The 12,323-nt window shown below is 50.8% G+C and overlaps 1 protein-coding gene across 1 annotated transcript in view; it reads left to right on the forward strand.

The window, feature by feature from the left end:
• The window catches only part of LOC124556304 (tetratricopeptide repeat protein 7B-like), a 235,552-nt gene that overhangs the window by 172,705 nt on the left and 50,524 nt on the right, over nt 1-12,323 (forward strand). Inside the window, exon 12 of the mRNA XM_047130278.1 lies at nt 6,214-6,367. Within this exon, the coding sequence (XP_046986234.1) occupies nt 6,214-6,367 (154 nt within the window). The remainder of the gene's footprint in view (nt 1-6,213; nt 6,368-12,323) is intronic.

The following is a 12,323-nucleotide window of genomic DNA, read 5'->3' on the forward strand; positions in this document are numbered from 1 at the left end:
TATAGAGCAGTGGAGTTAACAGAACACTGGATGTGTAAAGTCGGCTAAAACCCACAGTTGAAAGCAGAGAAATGTTTGGGCTGGATCTAAGTATACATTTAAAGGGTAGAGTAGACAGAAGTGGAGACAGTGTATTCATCACAGTAGGAAAGGAACTCAAACCAACCAAGATAGTAATTGAACAATTGTTCGGCCAAAATTCAGTACTAAGAATGGGTAAATCCTTCTGTCAACCACCAGACTTGCTCTCAGACATAATCAAATTCGATCTATTTGTCTATGAATATTTAATTAACCCTGGTGGAGGTTTGTGGGTGTGAGTAAGACTTCTCACTCAGTGATGGAACATAATCTGGCTATTGTCCGCTCTAATAAACTTATCACTATCAAGAAGACTGTTGTGACAGTGCCACGACATTCAAAAGTGCCGCTACGTTAGTACGCGAACACGGCGATAGAGGCGCTCCGCAGCTCGGCCGAGCGCGGGAGCGCCACCTGGTTATGAACGGCGCCGGCCGCATGTCACGGCCCGGCAGTCGAGTGACAGATACGGAGTTAGTAACATGTAACCCGCGAGTGTTTCTACTTTTGTATCTCCACGCACTTTATTAGTGATTAAAGGTTATAACACTTTTTGGCGACGAGGATGGGATATTTTTTTTTCCCCTGCGTTGTGGACTTGTGTGTTCGTGTCGGGGCAGACATGGAACAGCTTATGCAAGCGCTTATTGAACAAACACAGCTGACGGCTGCTATTCAGGCGCAACAAACACAGCTGACGGCTGCTATTCAGGCGTTGTCGACGTCGCTTACTCATCGTCTGTCTTCCTCTTCTCCGCCTCCGTTTCCTCCTTATGACGAGGCCGCTGAAGACTGGGAGGATTATGAGAAGCGTTTGCGGCAACACTTCTTGGCTTTCGGTGTTGTCGACGCTCCTATGTGTAAGTCGTTATTTCTATCTTGGATTTCCCCACGGATCTATCAGCTGTTATCTCAGTTAGCCCCTCTGCGGGAACCTGCCTCTCTGTCCTTCCAAGAAATGTGTGACTTATTGTCTACCTATTACCGAAAAAACACCCATGTCGTTGCCGCCCGCGTGGCGTTCTACCGGTGTCGTAAACAGCCCCATCAATCTTACCGGGCTTGGGCGGCGGAACTACACGGTCTGAGTCGGAAATGTCAGTTTGTCACGGACACTCATCATGAGTCTTACGCTGATTCAATGGTTCGGGACGCTATTTTACGGCTTGCTCCTGATAAAGAAGTTCGGCAACGTGCCTTACAATTGCCAAACCCGTCGTTGTCGGAAGTTCTCAGCATCGCTCAATCGTTTGAAGTGTCTCACGCTGCTGGTGCGCAAATAGACGCGTGGTGTGATGTAGGCGCTGTACACACCACTTTCGACGCAGACAATGTGCCTGTTTCACAGGAAAACGACGATGTGGCGGCGGTGCACTCGCGTCAACAACGTCGCGTTGGGCCGCCACGCTCGCAGCGAAAACAGCAACCACAGAAGCAGGCTCGTTCCGCCCTTCCTTCTTGTCCACGTTGTTTCGTACAGCATGACAGAGCCGCGTGTCCAAAACGTTGGGCCACGTGTAATTCATGTAGGAAAAAAGGCCACATTGCTTCTGTGTGTCAGTCCCCTAAAGTTCCTGTCGACGAGGACGAGGCATCGGACATGGATGTTAACTGTGTGCTTTCTCAAACGAATAAGTTGTTTGTTACTGTTCGTGTTCTGGATAAAGACATTCGCATGCAAGTGGACACTGGCTCTGCAGTAACTCTCATTAATTCTCGCACGTATTTGGAGTTAGGCTCCCCTTCCTTGTCTCCAGTTACGCGAAATCTACGAACTTATAATAAGCAGAAAATTCCTATCGTTGGCCAGTTTGATGCTTCCACTGCCTACAAGTCTGTTGTTCGGCCCCTCACGTTTTATGTGGTGGATCATGCGGGCACTGAAAACCTGTTCGGTTATGATGCTTTCCAGTTGTTCGGGTTTTCCATTGATGATGATGTGCACCTCGTATCTGAGGACATTCCGTATCAACAGCTGGATGGCTTGTGTTCTGAATTCTCGTCCGTGTTCTCTGCGGGTCTGGGTCGGGCCAAGGATTTTGAAGCCCACATTACTCTTAAACCTACGGCTCGCCCTAAGTTTTTCCGGGCACGCCCTATTCCGATGGCGTTGCGTGCGCCTGTCAAAGCTGAGATAGACAGGTTAACAGCTTCGGGGATTCTCCTTCCTGTTACCTCCAGCGAATGGGCATCGCCCGTCGTGGTGGTTTCTAAACCAAACGGGAGTCTGCGATTGTGTGGTGATTTTAAAGCCACTGTCAATGCTCAAAGCCTCATTGACACTTATCCTCTTCCCCGTCCTGAGGAGTTATTTACCAAGCTCGCTGGGGGCCAGTTCTTTTCCAAACTTGACTTATCGGAGGCGTACCATCAGTTGCCGCTGGATGCATCTTCCAAGGAATTTCTCGTCATCAACACTCCTTGTGGGTTGTATCAGTACCAGCGGTTACCATTTGGCGTCGCTAGCGCGCCGGCCATTTTTCAGCGGTTTTTGGAACAGCTCACGGCTTCCGTTCCCGGCTGCATCAACTACCTGGATGACATTGTTGTCACGGGGGCCTCCACTGAGGAGCACCTTCGCAATTTGCGTTCACTGTTTCGGGTTCTGCATTCAGCAGGGTTGAAGTGCAATCTGGACAAGTCTCAGTTCTTCCAACCCTCCATTGTGTATCTTGGTTTCCACTTGTCCCGTGAGGGTATACGTCCTCTACGACAGCACGTTGCGGCCATTACCGCTCTACCCCGGCCGTCTACGGTCAAAGAACTTCAGGCGTTTCTAGGCAAGGTTGCTTATTATCACAAATTCATTCCCTCCGCGGCGGCGGTGGCTCATCCTCTGCATCAGCTGTTACGCAAAAACGTTCCTTTCTGTTGGTCCGCCGAGTGTGAGCAGGCTTTTGTCCGCCTGAAGGCTCATTTGCAGTCGGCGCCTTGTCTTGCCACATTCCGTCCGGGTCAGCACTTGGTTCTGGCGACTGACGCGTCACAGTATGGCCTAGGGGCTGTTCTCGCCCATCGGTATGAGGATGGGTCGGAACGACCCATCGCCTACGCTTCCAAGACCCTCAACGATGCCCAACGGCGTTACTCTCAAATAGAAAAGGAGGCGCTCGCTATCGTTTATGCTCTGAAAAAGTTCAGCGTTTTTTTGTATGGTTCTAAGTTTCACCTCATCACCGACCACAAGCCGCTGGTCTCTCTGTTCAGCCCCTCGGCGTCGCTTCCGGATAAGGCAGCTCACCGCCTGCAACGTTGGGCCTTATACTTGTCTCGTTTTCACTATGAGATTCACTATCGCCCCACGGCCCAGCACGCCAACGCTGACGCGTTGTCGCGTTTGCCGATGGGCCCCGACCCGGTTTTCGATCGCGATGAACTCCTCTGTTTCCACATTGATGAGGAAGAACGTCGTGCGGTCGAGGGTTTTCCACTTACAGGTTCGCAGGTCGCGTCGGCTACTGCGCGGGATCCGGTCCTGCGTCAGGTGATTGGTTTTGTTCAGCGGGGTTGGCCGGACAGGACCAAGGGCCGGGCGTCGGATCCCCTTCGCAACTACCATGCCTTGCGCCTTCGTCTGTCTGTTCGTGAGGGTGTTGTTCTTCTGGCCACGGATGGCGCATCTCCACGGGTTGTGGTGCCCGCCTCTCTTCGCAAAGCTGTTCTCAAACTATTGCATGAGGGCCATTGGGGGATTTCTCGGACTAAGTCCCTGGCCCGCAGGCACGTTTATTGGCCCGGTATCGATTCGGACATCGCCCACATGGTCGCTGCGTGTGCTCAGTGTGTTCAACAACTGGCTGCGCCTCGTACTCTGCCCTCTCCGTGGCCTGATCCGGCGCAGCCGTGGGAACGGGTGCACGCTGACTTTGCCGGCCCCTTCCTCGGCACTTATTGGCTACTGTTGATTGACGCCTTCTCGAAGTTTCCGTTTGTTGTTCGCTGTCCGTCGCCCACCACTGCGGCGACGACGCTGGCTTTGTCAAAAATCTTTGCGCTAGAAGGTCTTCCATCCACGATTGTCACGGACAATGGCCCTCAGTTCTCTTCGCAGGCCTTCCGTGATTTTTGTACTGGACAAGGGATTCATCATGTTACAGCACCACCCTTCCATCCGCAATCGAATGGGGAGGTCGAGCGCCTTGTCCGCACTTTCAAAAGCCAAATGAAAAAATTCCTTAGTGATTTTTCCACAGATGACGCGCTGTTGCACTTTCTGAGTTCTTATCGCTTCACGCCTCTGGGTGATCGCAGCCCTGCTGAACTCTTGCATGGCCGCCAACCGCGCACCCTACTGCATCTGCTTCACCCTGTCAGGCCTTGTACTGTGTCCCCTAGTGCGGGAAAATACCCGGTGGGCGCCGACGTGTGGGCACGGGGGTATGGATCTCGCCCTAAATGGATTCCAGGGGTGGTCCAGGCTCTTCGCGGCCGCCGGCTTTGTGAAATACGTACGGACGGCGGCATGGTTGTTCGCCATTACGACCAGATGCGCCCACGAGTGGTGGCCACGCCGGTACCACCGCCCCTTCTTTCGTCTCCACCAGTCCGAGAAGCCAGTCCTGTCGCTGCTGCCGATCTTCCGGGCGTGTTGTTGCCGCCGCCTTCGCTACCGCTTCCGAGTACGCCGGAACCGGCCCCAGTCGCGACGCCGCCTTCTCCGGGACCCATCTCGCTGGAGCACACCCCCAGGTCCACGACACCTATGGATGCTGCTCCGGAGTTTTCACCCATCATCTCGTCCAGGAGGCACGTTCCACGCGCCAGCTTCCGTCCTGGACATTTTCGACCATACTCTCGTGTTTCTCCGCGGGATCTTCTCGGGACCTCCCAAGAGGGCATGGATGTCTCCGCACTGTCCGTGTCTCCACGAAAGTGAGCGTTTTTTTTTCAAGGGGGGAAAAGTGTTGTGACAGTGCCACGACATTCAAAAGTGCCGCTACGTTAGTACGCGAACACGGCGATAGAGGCGCTCCGCAGCTCGGCCGAGCGCGGGAGCGCCACCTGGTTATGAACGGCGCCGGCCGCATGTCACGGCCCGGCAGTCGAGTGACAGATACGGAGTTAGTAACATGTAACCCGCGAGTGTTTCTACTTTTGTATCTCCACGCACTTTATTAGTGATTAAAGGTTATAACAAAGACTACTGCTGTATTATGGCTCTCCTCCTCCTGTTCCTCCTACCATTTTATCATGCCTCTGCAGTGGTCATACCAGATTAACCCAAAGTTTTATTTTGCTACAAGTCACTTCCACATTGTGTTTGCAGAGCCTTATGAACAGTAGCTCACATCTTGATGGAGTGCCCCCTCCTCCGTCTCTCCTTACTAAACATGATTTTCCAGGCCCTTTGTCTCTAAAATTGGCAGACGACTTATGGACAGCTGAACTCATTCTCAATTTATTCTCAGGTATAATGTTTTAAATTACTTTCAGGGTGGGTGGGTGGGTGGGTGGGTTGGGGACATTTTCCACCAAATACGGGGTCTGGGAGACTCAACTCCACCAGGTTTGTCAGCTGCCTTGGTAAGATGGCACAGGAACAAGGCATACCACCTCCTATGGACCATCCCTAGTAAAACACTGTAGTATTCAAATTATCCTAAGAGCTGAGGAGAAACTCCACCCGAACAGGCCTTGGCCGCCGTGTCATCCTCAGCCCACAGGCATCACTGGGTGCGGATATGAAGGGGTATGTGGTCAGCACACCGCTTTCCCGGCCATATGTCAGTTTACGAGACCAGAGCCGCTACTTCTCAATCAAGTAGCTCCTCAGTTTGCCTCACAAGGGCTGAGTGCACCCCGCTGGCCAACATCGCTCAGCAGACCGCATGGTCACCCATCAAAGTGCTAGCCCAGCCCAACAGCACTCAACTTCAGTGATCTGACAGGAACTGGTGTTACCACAGCAGCATGGCCATTGGCAAGAGCTGAGGATAGCTTTTGTTTAATTCATCACCTGTGTTGTCATCAATCGCTGTTTTGTGGAAAACTTTTGTGTGATATATACTCACTATCTCTTTAAACTGTTTTACCTAATTAATTGTTATGTTTGTTTACTTCTAGTTCTTATTTGATGTGATTAGGATATAAACTTTGGCCAATATTGTATGTATCCTTTCTGTTTTGTTTTAGCAAGCACTCCATACTGCTGGAAATATGTTGGCACTATGGAAAAACTTGTATGAAGAACAAATCCAGGCAGATGTAATGGAACAATCAGATAGACGTAGTGAGACCCGTAGCGTTTTCCAGATGTACTCATCAGAATTATCTGATAAGGACTCTAGTAAGTGCAGACTTGATTTTTCATGTGTGCTAAATAGTGCAGATATTGAATTTCTTGCATGTACTAATTTTTTCTGTTAAAACATTAATCTCTGCTTAACCTATCCTTGACCAGCACTCTCTCACCCCCCCCCCCCCCCTCTCCCTACCTCCAAACTGTTTCTGCCAGGCACTCTGTCTCCAGATACACAGCCATTTCACTCTCTCCTCTCCCAAGAATTATTCCACCAGTTTGATATACATACATTTTCCATGCCATTTACAAATGTATGTTATTTTTAAAATGCTAGAAAAGTTATAATCTTTTGACACAATACTACTACTATGAACGCCAGCTCCAGCTACAATTATATTTTGAAATAAGACCTACACTACCCAAGATTACTACTTGCCACATCCTCAGGAGTGCTTTCTGGTCATCCTCTGAACCTCAACAATATTCTAGTTTGCTTAAGTGCTCCCTCTCAGTGTCTTTGTGGAAAGACTCCTCAGTTTATGACAACTCCTACTGCAAAATCCCCCCTGCAAGCCCGAGGGTTAGAATAGGCACAAGATATTCCTGCCTGTCATGAGAGGCGACTAAAAGGAGTCTCTCACCTTTCGGCCTTTATGTGATGGTCCCCTGTAGGGTTTGACCTCCATTTTTCAAAATTTTCCCAAAGGACGAGCCAATTGGGGAAGGGCACCTTACATGGTCCATCGTGTCCATTGAGCATTGAGATCTTTAGCCCACTTTCTCATTGTGGCATTGCAGTCCCGCTCATCCTCCATCTCTTGAGCGAGGACACCTTCCTGGGTGCATTTTCCTCCACTCACTATGCAGTGTCGTTTTCTGCGCTGAAGAGGACCATGGAATTCCTTGCACCTCATATCCAGCATGGTAGCCAGACCGTTGTGGTGGGGGCACCATGTACGCTGTTGGTTGTAGCCCCCCTGACAACACAGGGATCATTCTGCTGATGCCTGCGCTGTCAATTGCCTACATACGCCATGGAGTAGATGCCCATCTCCCTGGGACATCGGGACTCTCGGCAATGACCATCCTGACAGGTGGCCCTTGCTGAGAGATTGGGTGGCGCCCGTGGGGAGGGACCCTGGTCGGAATGGGTGGCATCAGGGCAGATGACACGCCATGAAGCGTAGTGTGTCATCTCATGCTGGTAGTCCACCACCAGCAGTCTCTAAGTGGGCAGTGGGCAGTGCTAAGAAATATGATCCCAAATCGTTCCCATCCCTGACCACACCATGGGAGGAACACCAGAGCAAGGATGGCAGTGAAGCTTATTCGCCCCGGTACCTTGTATGTACGAGAGTTAATAGGGAATCTTTCAAGTCCGTGAAGTCTCAGTTTTTTGTGAAGCATTTGGAGGATAGTTTGGGGAGGTGGAGGGCTTGTCCAAATTGTGCTGTGGGTCAGTCTTGATAAAAACAACATCGTCTGCCCAGTCATGGGCATTACTCACTTTTGACAAGTTGGGGAAGTTTTTGTTACCATCATGCCCCATAAGAGCTTAAATATGGTCCAGGGTATTATATTCCACACGGACCTTCTTTTGCAGTCTGACGATGAGCTGCACACCGATATAGAGTGGCAAGGTGTTAATTTCGTCCGGCACATCCATCGGGGTCTGATGGATAATCAGGTTGCCATCGGTGCCTTCATCTTGGCCTTTGAGGATGACACATTTCCCAAAAATTTCAAGGTGATGGTCTACCACTGTGATGTCAAGCCATGTATCCCTCCCCCGATGCGGTGCTTTAAGTGCTGGAAGTTCGGCCATATATCTTCCTGCTGTACTTCCAGTGCCACATGTCGAGATTGTGGATACCCCAATACTCCATGTGCCTCGCCTCCCATCTGTGTCAACTGCGGAGAGCGTCATTCACATCATTCACCTTGCTTGTCAGACTGCAGGATTTTACAAAAAAAGAGGAAAATCATGGAATATAAGACACTGGACAGACTGACCTACACTGTGGCTAAGAGGAAATTTGAGTGCCTACATCCTATGGCTATGACCACCTCTTACAACGCCGCTAGGAGAACAGTTGTCGCCCCATCAATTCCTCGCATTCCTTTCACCTCTATCAACTAGAAGACTACACCTTCCCCCTTGGTGGTGGGGGGCACTTCCTCCCTGTTGCTCACGCCAATGCTGAAGAGCCCAAAAGCAGCTAGTCGTATGGCTTCATGCTCATCCTCAGTCCCAGAGACTGAATCAGTGAAGTCCTTCCAGCCAGGGAAACCTAAGGAGCAGCGAGAGGAATCCAAAAAGAAAGTCCACAAGACGAAGGTAATTGCGGTGGCACCCACACCACCGCTACCTACAAGCTCTGCGTCTGCGGATGAGGTGGAGATTCTGGTGTCCGCTGAGGACCTAGATCTCACCTAACCTTCATACACAATGGATATAGACTGCTCAGGTGAAAAGTCGGTGGCAGCAGGTGACCCTGATGCGTAAACTGCCTCATTGAATGTTCCACGCCTTCGCAGTCTCAAGATGACATCATCTTCCATTGAAATTGCGGCGGTTTCTTCCACTGCCTGCCAGAGTTATGGCAACTGTTAAGCTTTACACTTGCTTTCTGCATTGCCCTCCAGGAAACCTGGTCCCCGGCAATGTGGACCACTGCACTCCACAGCTATAAGGGATACTAGAGGAACAGTAGCGACTGTAATAAAGTGTCAGGTGGAGTTTGCGTTTATGTTCTAAACTCAGTCTGTAGTGAAATTGTGCCCCTCCAAACCCCTCTTGAAGCTGTGGCTGTCAGAATAAGGATGACGCAAGAAATAGCTATCTGGAATGTATATCTTCCTCCAGATGGTGCAGTACCCCTGAATGTATTAGCTGCACTGATTGATCAACTCCCTAAACCTTTCCTACTTCTCGGTGATTTTAATGCACATAACCCCTTGTGGGGTGACACTGTGCTTACTGGCTGAGGCAGAGATGTCGAACCTTTACTGTCTCAGTTTGACCTCTGCCTCTTAAATACTGGGGCCACCACACATTTCAGTGTGGCTCATGGTAGTTACTCGACCATTGATTGGTAAATTTGCAGCCCAGGACTTCCCCCATCTATCCACTGGAGAGCACATAACGACCTGTGTGGTAGTGACCACTTTCCCATCTTCCGGTCACTGGCCTGGCATCAGGCCCACGGACGCCTGCCCAGGTGGGCTTTAAACAAGGCAGACTGGGAAGCCTTCACCTCTGCTGTCACCATTGAATCTCCCCCACACGGTAACATTGATTTGATGGTTGAGCAGGTGACTACAACAATCGTTTCTGTGGCAGAAAACATGATCCCCAGCTCTTTAGGGTGCCCCCTGCTAAAGGCAGTCTCTTGGTGGTCGCCGGAAGTTGCTGAAGCAATTAAGGAGCATCGGCGAGCTCTACAGCAGCATAGGCGGCACCCTTCTGTGGAGCAGCCCATAGCCTTTAAATGGCTGCGTGCCTGCATTCGCAAACTTATCAAACGACGGGAGCATTTGGTGCCATGTGTCACCTTCCCACGTCTGGGCATAGATCGAACTTGTTTTGGTTACCAGACCCCAACAGGTGTTCCAGGTGGCAACATAAATGGCATGTTCTCTACTGACGCAAACACGATTGCCAAGCACTTCGCCGAGCACTTCGCTCGAGCCTCTGTGTTGGAGAATAACCCTCCGGCCTTTCACACTTTCAGACGGTGGCTGGAAGGGAAATTCCTCTCATTTACTACATCCTATAATGCCCCATTCACAGAGCAGGGCCTCTCAGTGCCCTTGCACATTACCCCAACACAGCTCGTAGGCCAGATCGGATCCACAGTCAGATGATTAAACATCTCTCATCTGACTGCAAGTGACATCCTCGTCATCTTCAACCAGATCTGGTGCGATGGCATCTTTCCATCACAATGGCGGAAGAGCACCATCATTCTGGTGCTCAAACCCGGTAAAAACCAACTTGATGTGGAAAGCTATCGGCCCATCAACCTCACCAACGTTATTTGTAAGCTGCTGGAATGTATGGTGTGTCGGTGGTTAGGTTGAGTTCTGGAGTCACCTGGGCAGCTGGCTGCGTGTCAGGGTGGCTTCCACCAGGGTCACTCTACGACTGATAATCTGGTGTCCCATGAGTCTGCCATCCGAACAGCCTTTTCCAGACGCCAACACATGGTTGCCGTCTTTTTTGATTTACGAAAAGCGTGTGACACCACCTGGCGACATCATATCCTTGCCATATTATATGAGTGGGGTCTCCGAGGCCCACTCCCGATTTTTATCCGAAATTTCCTGTCGCTTGGGACTTTCCGTGTCCAAGTAGGTGCGTCCCATAGTTCCTGCCATATCCAGGCGAATGGGGTCCCACAGGGCTCTGTATTGAGTGTCTCTCTATTTTTAGTGGCCATTAATGGTCTAGCAGCAGCTGTAGGGCCGTCTGTCTCACCTTCTCTATATGCAGACGACTTCTGCATTTCCTACTGCTCCACCACTACTGGTGTTGCTGAGTGGCACTTACAGGGAGCCATCCACAAGGTGCAGTCATGGGCTCTAGCCCACGGTTACCAGTTTGTGGCTGCAAAGACGTGTGTTATGCATTTCTTTCGGCATTGTACCATTTAACCAGAACTTTACCTTAATGGCTATCCACTCACTGTAGTGAAGACATATCAATTCTTAGGACTGGTTTTCGACACCTGATTGACTTGGGGGGCTTCCTCACCTTCGTCAGCTTAAGCGGAAGTGCTAGCAGCACCTCAATGCCCTCTGCTGCCTGAGCAACACCAACTAGGGTGCAGATCACTCAATGCTGCTGCAGCTCTACAGAGCCCTTGTTCAATCCCGTCTTGACCACGGGACTCTGGCTTATGGTTCAGTGGCACCCTCAGCGTTGCATTTACTTGCCCCCATTGAACCACTGTGGCATTTGCCTCGCGACAGGACCTTTTAAGACGAGTCTGGTGACAAGTGTCCTTGTGCAGGCCGGAGTCCCTCCGTTGCAGGTTAGGCATACACATCTGCTGACCAGTTACATTGCACACATTTGTAATTCTCCAGGATATCCAAATCACTGTCTCATTTTCCCACCCACAGTGGTTCATCTTCCGCATCGGTGGCCCAGGTCAGGGCTTCCAATTGCAGTTCAAGTCCGATCCCTTTTTTCCGAACTGGAGTTCTTACCTTTACCACCCATACTTGAGGTCCATTCACGTACACCTCCATGGTGTACACCAAGGCCACTGCTTTGCCTGGGCCTTTCATATGGTCCTAGGGACTCAGTTAACCCCGTGGCTCTCCGCTGCCACTTCCTTTTGATTCTTGTCATGTACCGAGGGCACAAATGATTTACAGCAATGGCTCAATGGCTGATGCTCGTGTCGGCTTCGCGTATGTCCATGTAAGACATATTGAACAGCATTCCTTGCCCAATGGCTGCAGTGTTTTCAGTGCCGAGCTGGTGGCCATCTTGTGTTCTTCAGCACATCCGTTTGTGCCCTGGGGAGTAGTTTCTTCTGTCTACTGACTCCTTGAGCGCCTACAAGCTATCGACCAGTGCTACCCTCGTCATCCTTTGGTAGCAACTCTATCTATGCCCTGGTATGGTCCAGTCGTTCAGTGGTGTTTGACTGGACTCCAGGTCACGTCAGAATCCCAGGCAATAAACTTGCTGACAGGCTGGCCAAGCAGGCTACGTGGAAACAGTTTATGGAGATTGGCTTCTCTGCAACTGACCTGCGTTCAAGTCCCTACGCCGCAAGGTTTTGTGGCTTTGGGAGTGGAAACGGCATAACCACAGCATGCACAACAAGCTGCGTGCCATTAAGGAGACTAGGAATGTGTGGCAGTCCTCGATGTGCGCCTCTTGCAGGGACTGTGTGGTTCTCTGCTGGCTCCGCATTGGCCATGCTTGGGTGACACATGGCTACCTCCTGCACTGTGATGACCCACCTCAGTATTGGTGTGGTGG

Source organism: Schistocerca americana, chromosome X, assembly GCF_021461395.2.
Source record: "Schistocerca americana isolate TAMUIC-IGC-003095 chromosome X, iqSchAmer2.1, whole genome shotgun sequence".
Taxonomy (NCBI): Eukaryota; Metazoa; Arthropoda; class Insecta; order Orthoptera; family Acrididae; genus Schistocerca; species Schistocerca americana.